Source organism: Athalia rosae, chromosome 1 (genome assembly GCF_917208135.1).
Source record: "Athalia rosae chromosome 1, iyAthRosa1.1, whole genome shotgun sequence".
NCBI lineage: Eukaryota > Metazoa > Arthropoda > Insecta > Hymenoptera > Athaliidae > Athalia > Athalia rosae.
In genome coordinates this window covers 6,111,695-6,134,751 of record NC_064026.1, presented here as the reverse complement: position 1 = coordinate 6,134,751, position 23,057 = coordinate 6,111,695, and the positions used below count along the sequence as shown (strand labels likewise).

The 23,057-nt window shown below is 37.5% G+C and overlaps 2 protein-coding genes across 4 annotated transcripts in view; one reads left to right on the top strand and one right to left on the bottom strand.

Moving 5' to 3' along the window:
• Positions 1 to 13,083, top strand: part of LOC105688580 (uncharacterized protein CG43867) — a 58,123-nt gene extending 45,040 nt beyond the window's left edge. Inside the window, exons 4-21 of one of the 2 annotated variants that reach the window (XM_012405042.3) lie at positions 2,643 to 2,810; positions 2,902 to 3,087; positions 3,160 to 3,365; positions 3,676 to 3,907; positions 4,027 to 4,201; positions 4,297 to 4,533; positions 4,614 to 4,905; positions 4,985 to 5,258; positions 5,346 to 5,735; positions 5,811 to 6,029; positions 7,671 to 7,963; positions 8,072 to 8,405; positions 8,480 to 8,719; positions 8,796 to 8,935; positions 9,023 to 9,152; positions 9,239 to 9,448; positions 9,539 to 9,674; positions 11,206 to 13,083. In XM_012405042.3, coding sequence (XP_012260465.2) covers positions 2,643 to 2,810; positions 2,902 to 3,087; positions 3,160 to 3,365; positions 3,676 to 3,907; positions 4,027 to 4,201; positions 4,297 to 4,533; positions 4,614 to 4,905; positions 4,985 to 5,258; positions 5,346 to 5,735; positions 5,811 to 6,029; positions 7,671 to 7,963; positions 8,072 to 8,405; positions 8,480 to 8,719; positions 8,796 to 8,935; positions 9,023 to 9,152; positions 9,239 to 9,448; positions 9,539 to 9,674; positions 11,206 to 11,213 — 3,870 coding nt within the window. In that variant the 3' untranslated portion in view covers positions 11,214 to 13,083. Of the gene's footprint in view, positions 1 to 2,642; positions 2,811 to 2,901; positions 3,088 to 3,159; positions 3,366 to 3,675; positions 3,908 to 4,026; positions 4,202 to 4,296; positions 4,534 to 4,613; positions 4,906 to 4,984; positions 5,259 to 5,345; positions 5,736 to 5,810; positions 6,030 to 7,670; positions 7,964 to 8,071; positions 8,406 to 8,479; positions 8,720 to 8,795; positions 8,936 to 9,022; positions 9,153 to 9,238; positions 9,449 to 9,538; positions 9,675 to 10,151 lie in introns of both variants that reach the window. The other variant, XM_012405017.3, reaches the window with a different exon arrangement.
• Positions 13,084 to 13,367: 284 nt separating this feature from the next.
• LOC105688509 (interference hedgehog-like) lies at positions 13,368 to 22,871 on the bottom strand. Of its 2 annotated transcripts, none has more exons than XM_012404894.2 (7): positions 22,608 to 22,870; positions 18,236 to 18,316; positions 17,879 to 18,136; positions 16,799 to 17,800; positions 15,891 to 16,712; positions 15,691 to 15,803; positions 13,368 to 15,168 (listed from the first exon to the last, which is right to left on the bottom strand). In XM_012404894.2, exons 2-7 carry the CDS (start codon positions 18,303 to 18,305, stop codon positions 15,019 to 15,021), a joined length of 2,415 nt encoding a protein of 804 aa, XP_012260317.2. In that variant the 5' UTR covers positions 18,306 to 18,316; positions 22,608 to 22,870; the 3' UTR covers positions 13,368 to 15,018. The 2 variants fall into 2 exon arrangements, with proteins under 2 accessions (XP_012260317.2, XP_012260324.2); XM_012404901.3 differs by having other exon boundaries at positions 15,026 to 15,207; positions 22,608 to 22,871.
• Between the last annotated feature and the right edge of the window lie 186 nt (positions 22,872 to 23,057).

Sequence of the window (23,057 nt, the reverse complement as noted above, 5' to 3'; positions counted from 1 at the left end):
AGCAACAGTTTTAAAGATGACATGTCAATATCTCGTAATCTTTGTCTCTTCTTAATTTCGTTTATTAAACGTATACTATTTTCACGTTTCGCATGGCGCTTAAAGAGCTAGCTAGCTAATAAAAGATTGACAGTTTTGTATGAGAAGTCTGGGGTAGTTAACCCTTTTCTTTTTTTTTTTTTTTCATAGTAATATGCACACGTGTACAAAGTGAATGAGGATTACTCATGATTTGGCTTTTAGCCAGTCAGAGGTGACACAGAACGAAAGTGCCAAAAAAGAAACGATAAAAAGAAAGTAAATATAGCTAGCCACTGATATCGCGCATCCATATACCCCACACATGTTCAAGTATGATTCAAGTAAAATTACCCATTTTAATATGAACGCAAGTAATTTTCGTCGTATGAACATTGATGCAAAATAAAATTAGATACCCGGTGAAAATTATGTTCACATTTTTATTAGCCATATTTCTCTTGAAATACTCGAATGAACAATGACTTCGGTAGAATCGTGCTTGTCCCTTTTCTGTTCATTATTTTTTTCTTTCTTCTTCTTCGGTTATCTTCCCTTTTTTTTTTTTTTTTTTTTTCTAAAGAAACATATTTCACAGTAGAGAAATGGATATTTCTGTTTGCGCTCACAAGGGGACTTGGATCCTTTCACGGTAGTCGCGACTGGCAAACGGCCAGCTCGATTCAATGTTTCATACAGTGTGCGTACATAGGTATAAACTTATATACATACGTATAGATGGGAATAAAGTACGTTTACCCGTAGGCAATAACTTATTACACTGCAGAAATTAACTGCACGGTACAAAACTCGACTGATTATACTTATGAGTCGCACGTACATTACTCTGAATTGTAATTAACTGGAATTGATTATCCACTTTGTGTGCCACCGGAATGAGTCTCGGCGAAACATAAAATGTTGACCGATCATCGTGCGCGATCTCATTTGAGGGGTGGAATCGTTGGGAAAGGTACATGTAAAAAATTACAGACCTGAAGACAAAAATCTTTCAATCATGCGGTACAACGGTGTAATTTTAGGAAGGAAGGGTAGGAATTGTGTACTTTACGGTCTGGTGACAGGAGTTGCGTTCTAATATAGGCACCCTGTGATGAAGATGTGTATGTTCAAGTTCGCGCGTGTGTGCGTATGTGGGAAATGAGTTGGGGTGAGTTTGTGAAACGTTTACCAACGTATGTATGCCCTGTATTCCGATTCACATCTACACGTAGACAAAACTCTCGTTCTCGAAACGGGTGGAAAGCAACGTGACTCACTGTAGGAAACCCCGAAGCTTTAGTACGCCACTGAACGCTGAGCTAGACACTTGAATTAATCGAGCTCTACTCGACTCATGCTTCTGTAAATTCAATAATTTTCGTTTATCGGAGATCCCCGATTTATTCTCGAGAAATTTCTTTTCACCGTTCAATTTACCGAGAGTTTACTCAATCGACATATACGCTTGTATTGTTCATATCTGAATTTTTATCATCGATATTTCGAAGTTTTCAATTAAAACGTCGTTTTATTAGTTTTCTTTATCGTTGCCCAATCTATTCAACCCTCCTGCACGATGGCTACGATTTTTTCTGGTAAGAAACAGTGAGATGCATGTTACAATTTTATCAATTTTCATCGTTCAAATTTTTATTTGCGACTAATTAAACCGCACACCTAAGCGCGAATAAATTCTGAAGAGATTCGTACGAAGTTGATCAACTTTTGTACGTATACGGATATTCTGGTGGCTTTATAATTGTAGAAACGATATAGATTTTGTGGGAACAAAGTTTTGACAGAAATACGAGAACAATTAAGAGATTCCTCCTCCGCAATGCAGATCCTGAATACATTTCATATTTGAATATAAGGTGCGGTAATACGTGCTCGTACCACTGATACTACCCTTGTTCATATTTCTATCATTCCTAGACGACTCGTATCTCAAATAATTTATTATCGAAAATTTGAAGAGATTTCGGCATTATGTGAGATCGGGGTACAGGGGCATCGCGTTCTCGAGTGTCACCCCACTTGTGTACCTATATTAACGTATTGATTTTTGCTCTCGATGAAATAAGTCGTACCTCTTTATATCATGCACGCGTGCTTCTAGTACGACAATGCACGTATATGTACTCCGGTGGTTTTTACTACCGTACTTTACGTACGTGGGACGACTACCCTTCGCCGATATCGATTTTCGACAGCTGCTATGCAATCGTGCTATACCCCATGTATACATCTGTATCTATATATCCAACTATAGGTGTAATACCCTCTGCACAATTCTCTTTTGTACCGCACGTATACATTTTAACATCGCAACGTGCATTTTGCACATGCACACTTGACACGCAACTTGGATCATTGTAAGTTGGTATTCTTACCGGATGAGAACATCGTACTTCGCATAAATAGCTGGTATCATAGCTACGCTCTATGTGTATAGGCCTGTATATCGATCCATATTTGACTCAATCGCGTTGAAAATAGAATAAGTATTCGTGTTATTTGCCATGATTAGGGGGCTGTTTAATTAAAAGAGATGAAAGCAAACTTCTATCGAGTCTTGAAAAAGTTTCATTGTGTGAAAGAACTTTATTCCGTCATTACAGGTACGGATGATGGAGAAGCGGCTGGTGAAGGGTGAATATTGCTTGAGCACTTCCAGCGTCGGATCACCACCACATTCGCTGCCGTCAACGTCGGGTGCCCAAAATGAAAAAATAGACGACACGCACTGTGCCTGTATTTCAAAACTTGAGACACAGGTCGAGGAGCAGGTGAGATGAAAGTCCTGCTTATGCCCAGGACGCGAATTCGTCCTGCTCGGTAGACTGTCTAATTTCTTTTTTCTTCCTTGACTATCCACAGAGACAATTGAGACTGCAAGACGCTCGACAGGTTGAAGCTAAGGCAGCTAGGATAAAGGAATGGGTTACAAATAAACTACGCGAATTGGAACAACAGAATCAACACTTGAGAGAACAAAATAATAAATGCAATCAACAACTCGAGCTGCTTCGCAATCACATAACAAATATTGGACTGAGACCACCTGTGAGTTGATTTGAAATTTTGGGTGCGACATTATTGCGACATGATTTTTTCTAAATGGTTCTCTTGGTACAGGCACCTACGAGGGCATCCTTGTCGTTAGAAGTTGATCCCACGTTACGTCGACGTTCTGAAAGCTTAGAGGCAACACCACAGATTGGGCAAGACACTATCCAAAACTCTGTTGCTGAGCCGCAAACCAGTACAAGACACAGACGGCATTTATCAGCTTGTGGAACTATCCAAGTGCAGGGAACTACAGCCATAAATATGGATGCCAGGTAGGTCTTTTGTTGCGTATCTAATTCGAGTAATACGATCCTTGAATTTTTTCACCTTTTATTTTTCTTTAATAGTACTCGATTCTCCTTGGGAGGCCTCGCGACGTGATAGCGGCGCCTTTTTTTTTTTAATGCGGTACCCTGTGACGTCCTGGGACTTCCTACGGGGATCTGCCTACCTTATTTGATTTTTCAATGATTCCTTAACCGTGGTACACCCCATAACATGCGTTGTCGAACCGTTACTAATAAAGCTTGGCAAATCATTAATTTAGCTTCGTGTGGTTACACCTTTGTTTACTTTTTTTAGCATGTTATCAGAGGAATTGGCTGCTGCAGTCGAGAACCTGGTTATGCTACCGAGTATCCCTGGGGTCTCAGAAACCAATAGAGACAGTACTGGCTCCGAGGCAGTCCATGACTATGCTGAAATTTACACACCCAGTCGAGAAGGTGTCAACTGGAGCCAGGCTGGGCAAGGTCCAAGACCTCCCACACCTCCCTTGCACAGATTTCCCAGCTGGGAGGCAAAGATCTATCAGGTACAAATGAAAACTAATCACCTCTTGATATCTACTATAAAACAATTATGATGTATATTTAAAAAAAATTAATATCTGGTTGAAACAAATACCTCAATCGGTCGTTTAATTAAATTCAGGTTGCCGATGGTGGCTTGGGAATCGGTCCTCCGGCTAATGAAGAATCAGCACCTTCAACAACTACTAATACCACAAGTTCATCCAAGCATTCTCACGCAACTGGACATAATCTGACTGCTCATAATTCTCAAGGCTATTGTGATATCTCTGTACCAGTCTATGCTACTGTGAAGGGTACCTCTAGTTTTTTTCATATTCTACAGATTTTAGCTAACCCGATAATTTCACTCGGATTTGTCTCATAATTGCTACTATCAATTTTTAAACAGGTAGGGCCAGTCAAATACGGTCTATGCCGTTTGGGGACAGTTCTGACGACAGTTCGGACGGTGAAGAACATCCCAACCAAACGGAAACTAATACTAGAATAACCAACAGCTCATCGGACAATACAGATTCGTCCCTTGGTAGCGGAAGCAGTCCTTCCAAAAGCGTTAAAACTACTAGCAGCTTGAGCCCAGCCAAACGAAGTTCGAGTGGATCTCCAAGCAAGAGTGTGAAACGTGGTATGTTCAATTATCGTCAGTGGTATCGATAAACTTGATTTGATAATTTTTTGACAACTGAGAACGTTTAAAACTCGCAGATACCTCTCTCGAATCGGGACTGTCAGAAGACTACGCAATACCACCCGATGCTCTAAGCTCAACATCCTTAGAATCCAGTATGCCCAGTTTACTCATGAGGGTATCTGGAGAAAGTCCAAAGAGACTCGAATCGTTGGAGAAAACTGGTCACCTTGCAAAACTGGGTGGCAAACTAAAAACGTGGAGAAAAAGATGGTTTGTTCTCAAAAATGGGATACTCACTTATTGGAAGAGTCAGAATGACGTGAATCGTAAACCACAGGGGCAAATTATTCTTGATGAAGTTTGCAGGTGCGTGCATCAAAATTTTTATGCCGTTACCCTCACATTTCGCATCAAACGAGTATTAATATTAATATACACATTCCAGGATAAACCGTGCAGAAGGTGCAGCCACTTTTGAAATCGCCACAGGCAAAAAAACTTACTACTTGACCGCTGACTGTATAGCAACTATGGAAGATTGGATACGGGTTTTACAAAATGTTCAAAGGCGTAATGCGACTAAGTTATTATTGAGTAAAGAGGATAATAAGCCAACCATTCAAGGCTGGCTAACCAAGGTCAAAAATGGACACGCCAAAAAATGTTGGTGCGTTCTTATCGGAAAAATGTTCCTATATTTCAAATGTCCCAGCGATACGGTAAGAATTTAACGCAACGGTATTTTATGTGTGATTTTTCAACTCTTACAATTTTTTACATTCAACTTTTCCGATATGTGTTAAAAGAATCCTATCGGACAAATTAATATGAGAGACGCTCGTGTCGAAGAGGTAGAACATGTATCTGACAGCGACAGTGAAGAGAGAGATGCGGAATGTCCGCACGAGAGAACAATCGGAATTTTCCCAACACACCAGGGTCCGACGTATTTATTGATAACCCATAAACAGGAAAAAGATAATTGGCTATACCATCTCACGGTAGTGTCAGGAGGTGGGCCCAGCGCTGGTACACAATATGAACAATTAGTGCAAAGATTAATGGAAACCGATGGTGATCCTAGTTGCGTACTTTGGCGACATCCGTTGCTGCTGCACACTAAAGAAAATATTACAAGTCCTTTGACGAGTCTTACCTCGGAATCCTTGCAAATGGAAGCAATTAAATTATTCAAGGTACCTATTTTCGTGATGCGAAAAATTATTACCTGAGCAAAATGACGTTAATCATTGTATTCTCTGTGTTTGCAGGCTTGTCAATTATTTATGTCAGTTGCTGTGGAACAGGCTGGAATTGATTATCATGTCGTATTAGCACAAAATGCACTTCAACAGTGCTTGGATCAGCCAGAACTTCAGTCGGAATTTGTTAGTGCTTTGGTAAAGCAGACTAGCCGCCATACTCAACAGCGTTTGGGTGTTCAGGTAAAAAAGGCCGCCAGACGTGTGTCACTGGGCACTGCGCGCGTTGTAAGTCCTGCTTTTTGTTTAACCAACACCTAATTCCTGTGTACCATTTGATGCAATATCATGTTAAGAAGAGTCTTTATTACTCAGAAGCCACCAATTGTTGGCTGCATTGTAATTGAATATGTGATCCTGAATTAGAGATGGTATACAGGAAAAACTTGGCCAAGTATATATTATTCATACATATTTGAAAAAAAAGAACTGCTGAATATTGCTACGTTGAATTTAGCAAAAATTAATCAAGGAGGTTCTATGAACATACCTAAATTATATTATTGTATGCTTGACCAAGAGAAAACAAAATTTTTTCGTTATAACAATCATTCATAATTCATTTTCATTTGCCGCTTTATGTGTGCTACCTATAGATTTCAATAATCAATGGCATGCCTGTGGTTTTTTCTATAGTACGTAATTTTGATATCAATTATGTTACTTCATTTTACTTGGTTCATGTGTTCAAATAATTATACATCAAACCATATTGTCCTATCTTGTCACCCTCTGCGCGAACTGAACATATTTCGACAACCAATCATTATATCATCAGTGTTCCTAAATTACTAATTCTGACCTTCGAGGTATATGATGATATCAATTCATAACTCTGAAGAAAATTCTTGCGAATTATCAATATAATTGTCTAAATACGTTCCACGTCGCACACACTTGCAGAATGGTATGTTGGTGTACATAAAATTCACATACACAGAAAAACATTTTCAAATTCAGTTTTTTTCGGTTACCTAATTTTTCTATAGTTACAATATTATATACTTTATTTGAATGCTGCTTAGAGAATAGAATTTAGGTAAAGAGTAGTACAATCGCTTATGGACAAAGTTAGAATCTTCAATTTTAATTGAGATATTTGAGGTTTTACAATCAAAGAATAGGAATTAAATTAAATTCACCGTTAAACTTAGGTGCGTCGTACCTTATTGTAACAACGAAAACTTGAAAGTAGCCATTGGTTTTGTGATTTCGCTTCCGAGGTGTATTGGAGATTAATATCAATAGCTTAGACGCTTTCGAGTACGCCCATTATACATTTCACTATTTCATTACTTCACATACGTTTTATTGTGATTAACAATCGAGTTTTGAGTTTCATATGATATTTAAATTCCCATTGCTTATACTAACAGTTTTGTCAAATAAACTATTCGAGTTGTACTCCGTTTGAACCCTGAAAATTGCAAACCGTATAGTTGTGAAATTTCAAGCTGAAAAAGCAACATGACAATTGCAACGTAAGACCGAAAAAGTATCCAATCGATATTTTCAAAATTCAATCAGCCATAGCATTGCGAAATTAATAAACTTTAGGGTAGATACTACATTACCATGAGGAGTACCTGATTCTTTTAATGCTTATCATACAATCATATACATACAGCTTCATTAAGTTATTATCGATAAAAATGTGTCAATCACTCGCATAAATACCGAGCTTTTGCTCGTCGAAATTCGTCACTTTGGCAAAAAAATGAGTGAAATTGAAATATCGTTGATAACGCAGACTAGTCCAACTATAAAATTAAGACGCTTTTTTAGATGTTATTGAAAGCGTTAGGAAATGAATATGTTAGGATGAGGTCAAATCAACGACCATAGTAGTATGCCAGCATACCATTACAGCAGCTCCTCCTCTGCGCCACGCAATCGCTGTTCACCTGCGATACGCAAAGTCCCACGGCCAGTGGTGGCAGTGAAAATGCAGACGCCCAATCGACGGCTTCAACTTCTCACAGTCCTCCGCTCACGCAGGCCCATTCAACACCAACTATTTTGGATTGCAAGACGAATCCTGCCCATTACGTGCTAGTCCAAGGATGGCAACTTCTTGCGTTAGCTGTCTCGCTTTTCCTCCCAAGAAACAACAGACTGTTATGGTATTTGAAATTACATCTCAACAGAAATGCTGACTCTAAGTAAGTGTAACCGATGAGAATCCCAGCATGCATAGATTTACTTTGGATGAAATTGAAGTCCAATATTTTGGGCTGAATTTGTATTCTAACAAATGAATTACTTCTTAGAACCGAATGTGGCAAGTACGCGGCCTATTGCGAAAGAGCTTTGGAGAGAACTTTGCAGAATGGTGGAAGGGAAGTGAAACCATCCAGGATGGAAGTATTATCAATTTTGTTAAAAAATCCATATCATCATTCTCTACCACATGCAATTCCTGTACATTTTTTAAATGGGACTTACCAAGTGGTCAGTTTTGATGGCAGTACAACCATCGAAGAATTTTTAAACACATTGAATCAAGAAATTGGGTGCCGCGATGTTCATCAGTCCGGATTCACTCTCTTCAGTGATGATCCAATTGAAAAAGATCTGGAACATTTTATCGACCTACAAGCTAAAGTGAATAATGAACTGCTACTTCATCATTCTCGAAGCGTAGAAATAAATATTAACTTTTCCAACGCGATTTTCAGTTATGCGACATAATATCAAAATGGGAAACAGCTTTGAGAGAAAAGGGTTCTGGAAAATTTGAAAACACAAGAGTAATACAATTGACTTACAAATCAAGATGTTATTGGAAACATGCTGTCAAAATGGAAACTGACAGGGAAAGACTTTTACTATGTTATCAAATCAATCAACAAGTTGTACATGGAAAATTCCCTGTGAATCGAGAACTTGCTTTCGAACTTGCCTCATTAATGGCACAGGTGAGAACCTGTTAGGAAACATGAGCCATTGCTGGTAGCTTGCTCCGTTCAAATTCATTTTGAATACACATTCCAGATCGATTATGGGGAGTATAATAATGAAAAGACTCGTGGCAGCGGCGGACCTGGGAATAATCCCCATCATCACGTATTGCAGGCTCTTGATAAATTTTATCCAATTCGATATCGAACGAACATCACTTCTGATCAGCTAAGGTTTGTAAAAATCTCCATGGATTCGGTTGCATGATTGACTTCTGAAATTTTCTATCACATATGTAAATCTATTTTTTGCACAATCAGAGAACTACAAGATAAACTTCAAGAAAAATGGATATCGTTGAGGGGTCGTAGCGTTTTGGACTGTGTTAGAATATATTTAACTTGCACCAGGAAATGGCCTTTCTTCGGTGCCACTTTATATCAAGCAAAGGTAAATATATAATTTAACAAAAATCATTTTGCATAGTACGTATAACTCGGGGCATTTCTGAGACACGAGGCTATTTTTTCGTTCAGTTGAAACAAGTTGAGCCGGCGACTGTTTGGATTGCCGTCTCGGAGGACAGTGTCACATTGCTTGAGTTGCAAACAATGGCAGTAGTTTGCCGTTATAATTATGGGAATATAATTACCTTTGGTGGTTGCTTGGATGACTTCATGTTAGTTGCCTGTCCGGATGAAGGTGCTGCCGAACAAAAACTTCTATTCTCACTTAATAAGCCCAAGGTAAATTTTTAGCTTTAATGCGCCACCCAATACTGTTAATTGTAAGAATAAAATTATAGACACTTCGCATCGATTGTGTTAATTTTTCAGATTCTAGAAATTACATTATTGATTGCTGACTACATGAATGCCTTGGGCCACGCTTTACCGGGAACACCACAAATGAATACCTTAACACGAAACGGTTCACATAGGTCTATAAAATCAACGTTGAGACCTGCTACTGGTACGTAAAAATCAAATTAAGAATAAAGTTCGCACATTAAATGATGAAAGATTGTGTATGAACACATGTATTTCGGTTAGAGCCATTTGTTCCTAGTCATGCACAATAATATAACAATTACGATTCATTATTAAATAGCGCACGGACTATTTTAAGAACAAATCCTCAGACTCCTTTTTTTGATTTGAAAATATGGCTGCTTAAAAGATCTCCTAGATCTGCCGAAAAATCATTGAGCTTCATTTTATTTGACTCGTTTTGTAAAACCTGGATATCTGTGCAGAACACCTAAGAGCCTTTCGATGTGTACATTCTGGTGTAATTTTTCTATTATGAGTCTTTCAAGGGGCGCAGATCGTCCCAGGTTTTATAAAACGAGTCAAATAGAAGGGAGTTTCAACGAGACATGATAAGTGTGTAATTGAAATGAATAATGATCACTTTTTGGATGTAAAAATATTATAATTGGTGTAACAGGTTCAAGCTGTCTTCCAACACAACCGGATATTTTAAAATCAACTCCAGACCACCAAAGACCCTAAAAAGACTGGACGATATAATTTATTTTCAAATAAATGAATAATATTACCCTGATATTTCACTGAATAATGAAAGATGTGGTGCTCTGAGGCGCTAATGATTGAAAAGTGATTCGTATTTGTACGTTTGCTATTTAAATGTCCCATACAATGCATAAGAGACTCTCATTGTAAAATTACAAAGATTGAGACGTCCGTACTCGGACAAATTCATGGAATGTCATAAGTATAGCTGTTTGAATTTTCATTGTAGTCATTGAACCATTTGATATGATTATAAAAATCACAAATTATCACGAATGATATGGATCAAAATGATATTAAGACTATACATATATATTTGATTAGCCTGTGTTGAATATGACTAGCGATTTATAAAAGCGTCGAGACGAATATGTTGAATCCGCGGAAACACTGCCTGATATTTGAATACGAGCATCGAATAGTTTTGTGCGAAACCGAAAAAGCAATGTGCTGAAATTGAAACTTTTTGCTACACGTTTATATACCAAACTCGAATATAAGGTGAATTATCATTTATAAGTAATCAATAATTTTAATGAATCATAGTAATTTACGTAATTTGTACATACGAACTATAGTCATACATACGTATGGAAATATATATATATTATGTATGATCGAATAGGTATATCAATAGAGTAGAGCTTCAGAAGTGTACGTTTATGAGAAAAATAATAATAACATGCATCATCTGCAGTCATGCAACCAGTAGTTTCGCAACGATAGAGACGGTTATTGATCGCACGTAATTTTGATACATTCAAGTGCTAATAATTAAAATAAATTATACTGCAGTGCTCTTTGTTAGTAATATATCATCAGTATTATCCAGATCTGAAACACCTTTATCGGTATACATTATGATTTCAAATTTATTTTTCAATGTACCTACATAGTATATCGATATAATAGAGCTGGTGAAACGCCAACACTTGAAGTAATACCCTATTTAACTTTTATATGTTTAGATTCGTAGCATTCATTGAAGCGGACCTTGTCGAGACCCAATACCCACATGAACAATTGTGTTTGAACGAATCTCTTGCCAAAACTATGCCATTCAAAATAATTACGAAAAAATAAAGTCCAAACAGTTTTAGAGAAAATTTTAATGGATATTTGAAGCACGTCAATTCAATTCACTACTTATGTATCACATCTGTATGTTTTGTCCACGTATTGCTGGCCTGCGTAATGAGGAATATAATTGACGATTTTCCACCAAGAAAGTAAATATAATCTTCTCTCAAAATACCTCATCTCAGAGCTTCAATACTAATGATTTTGCAATAATTTATTAGTACAGCTATAGAATGTGGTTTTTTATAGTTTTGAAACGCCATAAAGATTAACAAATTAATACTTTTCAAGGTTTTTTTTTTATGTCTTAGGGAATGTTAATAATGATCTATAGTATTTATTCTCACTTCTAGATAGTTATTTTACATTAATATTATTGATTTTAATCTACTTGACGTACAAGGTAAAAATTATCTTGTCGAGAAGGCAATGTAATTTTTAATTATAATCCATTGACGATGAAATTTGATCAACACGTATTTTTATATGTCGCATCCGATTCATATACATATGTATAAATAATATTCTGTGCTGAGTGTAACCATTACGGTGAAACAGACATTTTCTTTCTACATCGTGTGTGTCTATGATAATACGTACGTGTGTATATACCTACATATATAATATTGAAAAAACATATTATATACATTGAAATTACCCGAGTTGATTCATCATGATATTATTTTGAAATTGACTAGTCTCAGCATATAACACATATACAGAGATAAAACAAATATATATTTATTTATAGAGAAGAGAAATTCGGTTTTTCTTTTAAATTTATTTTATGTTATATTTTCTTTTGTCATATAAATACCACATGACCAAATAGTTGTAAAGAACATAAACTTTATTTAATGAAATATTTCGCAGTAACGTATTCGGTATAAATACATATACTCATATTTAATACGAATTGAATACCGTGAGTCGACGCAGAAGTTTTGGATGTGTTTAACAAAGTTTTAACTATGTAACTAGCGTATTACGTCTTCCTTTACCGAGTAACAAGATAAATAATTAAATAAATGGGTAAATAAATAAATATAGAGCTTTTAAACCAATACAAGACTTCTATATTCCAGTCTTAACAAAAAAAAACTCAAGAAAAATAACATGGAAAAATGGTATGTGCAGAAGCAGTCTATCAGAATGAAAAATGATGTACATACTACACCTGCATGTATGTATAAATGATTAAAAAATACTGAACACGTCTTCACATGACATGTGCGAGATCAAAAATCGAAATTTCAATATTACGGCTGGAGAGTATTATCGATGGAATTACAACGGCAAGAAAAATATTAGCCTTGTGATGCCTAAAGATGCAAAGCAGTAATGTTCTATGTATGTATGTATGAATTTTCTAAAACTTAAATAGGTGCGGCATAACAGAGGTGGTCCGACACCTCATCGTTATCAAATATACACTCATTATGTAAATATAAAAATAGAAATGGTACCTTTAGTGTCTACGTATACGTGTATGGCTACATATCTGCATAGGCATATTTACCTATGAATTTTGTGTGCACGCATGTATCGTGACTTCTAAATCAAAATGCACAGCGATTACGTGAGAAGAAGTACTTTCAGATATACATAGAAAGGGCGCTTGTACCTTCTCGTGTATACCTGCTCTCTGTACAAATGATTTCTGTATATTCTTATTTATTATTTATTCACATAAAACAACAAGAGCGTTAAAACGCATACGATGTATGGTAATAAAAAATATACTGTACTATTGTACAAAAACGAAAGATTAAATTTATTTAAGCCCATGATCATCCACCTACACGCTTGTATCCACTGCAGATAACTTTATAAACGTAATGATCCATGCTCCATGACCCTTCAAACCTTTGTAAAAGATTTTTATGTTTATTCAAGATTTCTATCATTTGAATTTTTATAGGATACAAGCATTTAGAACGTGGAGGCGATTCTTGGTTGAATTCAAATCTAAATTATGTTCATAGTGGGAGTGGAGTTGACGATTGATATTGGAATTTGATTATTTTCTTGAATAGTATCTCAATGAAAAGACAATTTCAAAAATGATTTTTATTATTAAAATTATTAAGTACATAAAAATGCTCAAATATATAAATATTCGTTATTAAATATTATATCATGTCGGCAAGATATAAGGCGCATATGCTGCATAGCGATAAAAAATATTCTAATATATACAAAATGTGTTTATTTTTCATTTAATTTATTTACGAAAGTGGTACGTATCGAGCCACGACTGTATAGTGATGATTTATTCTTAAAATATGTTTCCAAAATATATATAAAATATTCAGTGAATGTGTTAGAACATTATTTCCGATAACAAATACTACGTTAATATAATAATTTTATGCAAAATTCATTCATATATACAAATTAATTTTTCACTGGCAAGTTGAAAAAAAAGAAAACAAAAATTTAAAGAGAAAAAATAAAAAAAAAAACTTAATCATAACAACTCTTTTGAAGTATTTTTTTGTTGTTTTCTTCTACCATAACACATATTTGCTTACACACAACCAGACTCTCACTTCTTCTAGATAAATCAGGTATAGACCATAGTATACGATTATCTCCACTATCAATCGTTAATACACTTACAACATCTTATACCTATGGTTATCAAGGCACTACGTTATATTGTCGCATAGAAAAAATCAATGCTAATAAAATAGGCAACAGTAAAAGTTTTTATAATATAGCATAATATTAATAGTAATAATTGATGTAAAATACTGTTAGCGTTATTGGTTGAATCATTGCTCTCTTCCAGTTTTCTATCCACCATAGAAGAAAACGTAGGAGCATTGAACAAAAATAAACTACATGCCTACATTTTTTAAAATTCATCCGCCCGCTCTGTTTAAGCTGCCATACCACAAATCAAATAAATTATCGACCGAACTTTTATAAATGTGTAGACGCTTTACATATGAGTTGCGCTCAGAAAGTATCCACAATTACTTACGACGAAGGCACATTGGGTATGAATAGCGTAGATGTAATAGGTAGTAGTTTGTTACAATGTGAGTTTTGATTTGCATGTTCAAATATTGATTATTCATTAACACAAATGCTCTTATGATCAGATTTGTTGATGTAGAGTAAACAAAAATAGTAATAACTGTAATATTATTCTATATACAGAGTGATGGCGTGATAATTTTAATAATATAAGTTTTCAGAAGCTGCCTGCTTTGAGCATGATTTCACATAATTAAAGATAGATAACGATTTTACGCCCTAATATTAAAATAGTTACTAGAAATAGTTTATCGGACACAGTCTAGTTTCATAAACTAGCCCGTTCGTAAGTCTTATGATTTATGTCATGTTATGCAACAAATCATTCAATCTTTGTTAGCTTAAAATAATATACAATTACGTATGGTGGCAGCCCGTCGAAAAATGTTTCATAGGCCACCTTTCTTTCATCGTTCAATCTCTCAAGGTTTAAATCTGGATTAAAAATGTCTAATAATATATATAAAGATCATTTCAAATTTGGCACTTACATTTGATGGAGAGAGACCGAAAAGCCGATTGAACATTGATCGGAGCTTATAATTTTCTAGCCAAGGCACTTTGCACATATGATAAAACCAGAAGAAAACTCGATTTGTTCTGGTTTTTTTTAGCTAATTTTCATATATCTCATTATTGTTACGTGAAAACGGTATTCACAAGGGTTGTTCATTTGCAGATAGAGATTCTGGAAGAGACGGTTCTCCTGCTGTATTACTCTGGACTCCAGGATCTCCGTTGTTGTGACTGTTGTTGTTTTGGCCATTTAAAAATGAGGCCATTTCCATTGTTGACTGTTGTCCGTTCTGTTCATAAACATTCGTGTTCGTTCGCTTCGTTCAGATCTAGCGTGTGTGGTTTAGGTGGTATTCGGAAAAATAAAAAGAAAAGTGCAGGCTCCAGAGAGAGTGCGGAGGCAGCTGATAGATACATAAAAACACTAATACCCATAGGACGAAATGCAGTGGCATTCTAGTTTCGATGAACACCAGTAAAGGCAACTTTTAATATTTATTTATAAAAAAGCAGTAAGGAGCATGATTCCTTTGCGTATTAGCGCTATATATAGATATTTACATAGATATAAAAAGAAAATATAAAACTATGAGAAATAGTGATAAGGTCGTACTAACTAAATAACAACAAAACTTTATTAACAATAGGTTCACAGTCAAGACCACCACTGGAAATTTGATAGCGAGTATGTTTAGATGAAATTTCAAAAAATTCAAACAATTGAATCATTCGAATCTTTACTCGTGCATGCTGATGACAGGCATCCCTAGATAGAAACCTCAAGTACATCACCTATTTTTAAACACACTAACCTTTGGAATTGAATCTTCAGAAGCATCAAGACCAGCCAGCGGATTTGGCGTGATGTTGATCTTGGAATCTGCGATCCCTCCATTGACGACCCTACCATTAACCACTGTTTTATCTGGGGAAGAAAATACCGGGTGAATATTCACAGGTAGATACTAATTACCAGACTAATTAACTGCGTTACGAACGAAGATAGATATACCTTGTCGTTGCGGAGATTCCCGATTTTGTTTACGTTTGCTTCTTTTGTAGACAACGACGATAACTGCGAAGACGCCTAACAGAGCAACCCCTCCAACTGCGCCACAAATAATAGCGTACAAACTCCCCGCATGATGAATTTCGGGAGGTTTGAATTTGTTCTCAGCCACGACTTGTTGCACGGGAGATTCGGTAACAACTTTTTTAGTTTTTTGTTTAAATATTCGTGAAAATTCCGAAGCTGCGTCAGTAGCGAAACTCTGGACTTTGAACTCGTAGGCTGTGTCGGGTTCCAGGTGCGAAATAACTATCGACGTCGCTGACTTTCCTTCTACGGTCGTTTTTATGTAATCACCAGCGGATGTAGTAGCTCTGTGATAAACGTAAAATCCGTCTATCTTTGCAGATTTATCTTCGATGTGCCAGACGAGTAAAACTTCATTCGGGCTCAAGGCCTCCGTATTTATCAATAGCGGGATTGGCATTTTGTTCACCTCGACATCCGAAGTGTGGTTTAATAGGAACTTTACCGAGTTACGGCTGAGCTTGTTGTCATTGTTAGAATACACAGCTGCTATTCGAAATTTGTACGTGTGATTTGGCTGCAAATCGGTCACTTCGAAGGAACACACGTGATTCGGAATCACCATAGTAGCGGTCATCCACTTTCCTTGCTTTCCATTCATTTTTTGTCCCAGTTCTCGATACTGGACTTTGAAAAATTGAATCGGTAGACCTTTATTTTCTGGTACCGACCATCTGACCATTACAGATACATCCGAAAGCCTCGTCACGTTCGGCTGATTCGGTGGTACGAGCACCGCTGAAATTTGAAAGAAAAGAAATGACAAAATTTGCGGTAATTGAGAGAACCACGTACTCCAAGATCTCATTATCGGGGCTACTCACCATTTCCCTTACGCTTTCCTTCCTTGGGACGTCTTCGCCCGCCAATTCTGGTATGTTCGCGATGATTTAGACCCGTGCCATGGGTGTTATAATCTGATCTGGATTCCGTGGTGCCGCTCAGGTGTTGTTTCGGGGTGACTCTGAGCAGCCCATATTCGGAATCCGAACCATATTCGTTGCTGGCGAGACACTGGACGATACCAGCATGTTTTTTTTCCACCGGCGAGATAGACAAGAATCGCGAACCCCTTCTATGATCTTTTGGTAAAAATTCGCCGTTGATTAGCCACTCCACGGTTGGTTCTGGCTCTCCAGATACGCTACAGGATAATTCAATTTCTCCACCTTCGGAAACGGTCGGTACCTTGAGCTGTTTAGTTACTCTAGGTCTCTCTACAACGTGCAAAAGTATTTTGTACTGCTTCGTGTCGTATTTATTATGCCAGCTACAGTGATACTGTCCCCTATCCGATGGCTGCACGTTATGTATGGTCAATCCCGCGGGAGTAATCCTTACTTTTGCGTTCGGTAAGTGACTGCCGATCCTGCTCCAAGTTACACGAGGAACGGGATTACCGGCCCCGAAACATTCGAGCGTTACATTTTGACCAGGCAACACCTTGTACTCTGGCTGCGGTTGTTTCACGAAATAGGGTAACTGAACCTTGTCGCCGTCGAACACGGACAGAATTGTTTTCTGCTTAGATTTGTAAGATTCCGCGGTGATGTAGTTGGTGGCCACGCAATGATACTGTCCCGAATCCGACACGGATACATTCTCCAGGACCATGGTCTTTCCACCGGTCACCAAGAAGTTGTCGATTAAAACATTGTTCTTGTAAAACTGCACAATCGGCTGCGGAGCGGAGTAAGGTACCGGGCATGTAATGGGCACCGTATTCCCAACCGAAACATGAAGGTCCTGAGGATCTTTTTCGTACGCAAAGTCCTCCAACGTAGCGAGACTTAGTCGAGCCGGATCCGATGCCAAGCCGCTGGTACCTGTGGCGCGTGAAAAGATTCATCAGAACCTGAACATCGTTGCGATTAATGTGAGAAAATTTTTGCTTCTGGGTTTACCGTAATACGCCACGCATTGATAATCCCCAGCCTTTGATTTGTCGTCGAAATAGACGACATGTCTGGATGTTTTGCCATCCGACTTGCCACCGGTGTTCGTTATCGGGATCAGAGGGCCCCAATGTTCGGAATCCAGAGGCCTGTGCCGCCAGGCAAATTTTTCAGCCGGGAGGTTCAGACTGCATTCGAAGTACGCTTCATCCCCTAAAGGAGCGGCTAATGGTTCCGGGTGTCTAGAGAACGATATCATACCCAAGTCTGTTCCCGAAAAAAAGTTAATGAAACGTAATTAATGAGGATTTGTAATCAGGTATAGTTTGATTGACTGATCAACGTATTTGGCGATAGATTACTCACCGGATACGGAGTATTTCACCAGGCATAATATCACCCCGACAAAGCCGTACAGGAAGGACAGAGGCCGCATCTTCACACATTCTGAAAAGAGGAAGTGGAAAATAGTAAAGTCGGTAGGTATTTTTCAACCTCATTGGCAGGGTGAAACTATGTCTATTGCCGCGCCGAAACAACGGGCCAAGAAAACGTTTTAAGTTTAGACATATAGTTCACATGAAAATAGACTGTACCATTTAACTCGCATTCCGAGCATAGCTTTTAACTGTTTTAACAGGAGCAGAAATATTTGAAAATTTGTAAGCCGTAATGAATTTCCATCAATTCAAAGATCCGACTCGCCTACCGCGGTTACCATAAATGGATTCGAGTAAGTATACACAGTCGTCCGTATCGGTTGAGTGCTTTCCAAATAATCTTATGTGAGGTAATTTTTCTAATCATTAATAATTAAAGAAAATAGCTCCCGTGAGTGTACGAATAACAGATAAAGTTTTTATAGGTACATCCAATTATAGGTATATCCATAATAATTATAAATGCAGACACGTTATACGGGCTATTCCATATAAGGCGATCGTAGAATTTTACGTTTAAATATCACGAAACATTTACACCTACATGTAAAATGTGATAATATAACTAAAACTGTGCTAGTCGGACACAGAAAATAATTTATTGCCCAATACAACTCCGGTGTGGGTTGCAGAGCCCAGAGGCTCATTCATAGATTTATTTACGCCCACGCGTTAAAATTCGAACGGGAAAATACGGTGAGAGAGCTTTAGACGGTTCTCTAGAAATTATTATAATCGAAACAAACCACATCGCGTCGCCATATACGGTGTATTAACATTATCGTAATTGTTTGCGTCGATTACGCCAAGTGATTCTAAGAAGCCGTTGATCTTATTTCCACCCTTCAATGACCAACGGTGATACAGTTTCGCCGCGTGGAATCGATCCGGTTGATCATTCTCGCCACGATTGAGTTGAAATCACCTCTACGACGAAAATTATTCGCGGATTTTCATATCCTTAAAATATGTATTTTGAAAAAAGGAAGACGAAAAAACTGAGCTAATGGCACGAAGTATTTGGTTCCACGCCAATGTTGTATTTAACATGCGATAAGAATAACAAACGGCAAAAGAAAATCGTAAGATCCTATCAACGACTGACGAAACGAGACGTCCGTAAATATGGAGAGTACGAAATTTTCTACAAAATACGCAAAGATATACATCTCAGCAATTTACGTAACAAGATACACAATCACATATTTACCTTACGCTCCAACAATCCCGCCTTGAATAAGTTGTATTATTTCAAATAATTTTGAATACAGGAAGTAATAAACAAATAGTCATATAATATCTCGAAAAAGGTGTCCGAAAATAGCCCCTGGCGTACTAAAAATAGTCACGATTATAGCTAAAGTCGTACAACGATTCGACGAAAACGCAGCTTCCGGTTCAATATATTCAGATTTAAAAATAATTTCCGCAATGATTTAATTATCGCGGGTAATCAGGCGATGATTTTGTCCAAATGTTTGCGAGTACTTTACAAACGAAATACACCGATACGTGTATAGCAGCATCAGGTAAGAAGGGCCAAAGATGCTGGTTTCTGTCGATCTCTCCCATAAAAATAAAGAACTTGAATTCCGTAACAGTGACTATCAACTCAAAGAATACGACGCTTTGGTCTCTTATTATTATATTACATGGGGAACTCCTTATGACGGAGAGACTTCGACGCACGATGTAGGCACCACTCAACACGCACGCTCAGCGGTACGTAGCTATAAGATTTATTTCACCCGATATAGCAAAGGAAGTAGAAAATTAGATAACGTTATAAGCTCGATTTTTTTCCCTCTCTTTTCGGAAGACCACCTATCAACCGCGATAGTAATCAGATCGATATACTCTACGGGTAATTGTTACCGAAAAATGATCCGGCGCCCCACTCGACGATCCATCCAGGTGCAGTGCGCTTCGAATTCGCGTTGATCATCAACGGAAATATTAATTACACTACTTCCATCCCCGGCGACATTTCTAGGCGTTCGTTGGTCTAGCCTCTATACTCTGTAATGCCCCTATTATATGAATCACGATGGGAGAAAATAATCTGGAAATCTCCTTTTTCGATCGATCGCAACGGATTAAAAGGCAAAAAGACATAAAACGTGATCATTCTCATTGAAATACGTGAAAAAAACAAGTTTTCATATTCGAATAATTGTATGGCTGCGAATCGTCCTTCGCTATACGTGTTCTTTTTCAGCACGGGGGACGAAAGCTACAATTATAGGCAGGATGTTTGACAGGTCTCGGGGTAGGTATGGTCGGCAGCTACACCGCCGAAGACTTTAGAGCCAAACCCGAGTCTACAGGTACGACTGTACCTCGTACCCTACAACCTGCGGGAGAAATGGTTCAACTTAGAGAGAATGCAGAAGAAGAAGGGCTCGATTTGGTCAAGCACTGCGGTTAAACGCATGAGGTTTCAACGCCTCGCTCATGTGCATATCCGCAGCTATTTGAATACAATTTTTATCACCTGAGTGAATCTTCTAATTTCGAATCAAACTCTGGCCGAATCAGCGGGCTTAAATGCGCGCAGAATTCAATTGTATCGTTGGGGCAATTGAACGAATCATTTCACGAAGTACCGATACCACATTTTTGTTCTCCATTTCTCACTTTATTCGAAACATTGCCTGCACGCATTTTAACACGTACATCGATAGAGTATCTCAACTATTATTCATTCAATGGCTGCAATAGTCCATTATACACGTATGAAATATTGTCATTAATAATTTACACACGTATACGCGCCATATGAAACGGATCAGGCGTACGCTACCGCGTATTATGAGTGAAGACGACGATTACGACATATCGATATCATTATTGCACGCAGGTATAAGTTTGATTTTTGATACGTAATCGGAAAGTCGTAATAAATTAATTGTCATCAACTCAATAATAACACAACAAAATGATGCAACTGATTACATAGTTGAAGTGCATGGCGGTGCAGATATAATATCTAACGGATTATTGTACGCTTCGTTTTCACTGCTCTCTTTTGATTTGATTTTTCTTTTCTTTTTTTTTTTTGCTTTTTTTTTAATCGTGCAGGACCTCAGCTGACGAACTGGTGTAACCTAACGTACAATGGAACATACGAATACCTGCTACTGTCGAAGAGTTCTACGCACGATACGCACCTGTCTTTTACTAGTTTTTGTCCCGTTTAATCTCGGGACGGCGTGGTTCGTATTTCGATACGGTACAGGTTTCTGTTATATTAAATGTACACACGAAATTTTTTCTCGCGGAACAGGTGCAAGCCGAAATTGACCGATTGAATTTATTTTATTCGCTATCTCAATCGTTTGAAAGAAATTTAACATTCATTTTCCTTCATTTATTTGCGACCGCATTAATCGCATTCCATGAAATTAAACGCGATTAAAGTCTGCCGAAATTGAATTCAAATTACGAAAGCTCTATCGAGACTCCGCGAGTGCTTGCGGTGCGATATACAAATGTCGCTTGATCATTTGCCCTCGCAATTGACCATATTGAACGAATGAAAATAAAAGTTGATTAAAAAAGGTGGCGAATTTTATATTCAATTCTCAAGGCGAACTATACGGTGAATACAACCTCCGCGGTTTATTATACTTTTGTAATTCGTATTCATGATCGGATTTCGGCGCGGTCTGGACTTCTTCTTTTTATCCGTATATTTGAATTCTTAATATTTTCACGGAAATCCGTGTACTCTGTAGCGTAAGTATCGGTATTTGTATATTTTGATAACGCCTATCAGTGTATACACAGTGGATCGTCGATATTGTAAGCAAGTATTATCGATACATTTCTTCTTCAACTCACGATTATTTGAGATCCAAAACTTTGAACGTCAAATCTATAGCGATCAATCACGTACCTACGTACGTCCAGTTTTTTACTTTTAAGGAAGGCACCGAATATCTCGAGAATGAATAATGCATAAGTAAAATGTTTTAGCTCGCTGTATAAGAATAAGATTTAACGATGAGTATTATTATAAGGGTAATTACTCGGATTCCCCGCGTTTCAATATAACTGCATGTAAGGTGCGTAATAAATTAAATCACCGGAAAATGAAATGCGGGTTGTTTTGAATAAATGATATCTTTCTAATACGAGATTACAAAGTTTATTATTTTGCGTTCAAATCAAAATGAAATGAATATATTTTTGGAGCAACCTGCCAATGAAATACATTCGAGCTTAAGAAGAACGGAAATTCCAAAGTGATCGGAGTGTAGTGCAGTGAAGAAGATAAAATTTCAACTTATAGTTACCCTCGTAGATTACTGCCCGCTAACAGATAGGTATAAAAAATACTCTTAAATCTTCTTAAATTGACCGTAAACACTTTGACACGTTCACACCAGGTAATACCGCATTTAACACCGGATCACTTCATTTTTATAAAACTTATAATACAGCCGCATATCATTTGGAGAGAATCGGAGCCCAAAAAGCCGAACGCGTACCACAGATGCTTGGCGTCTACTAACAGCCGACTTTGGAATGCAACCCAACGGGATTAAACTGCAAGCGTCATCTGATGGAGACACCCTCAACCCCCTTCTCCAAGGTTCCAAAAAACCACCGGGTAATCGAAAGCTTTTTGTTTTGATATGTGGCGCGGACTTTCGAGATCTCATAATTCAAACTGGAGTGATCATCGTCGTTGAACTGATCGTGAGTACTGCTGTTTCTATTCCTCTTGCAATAGTGAAAATTTT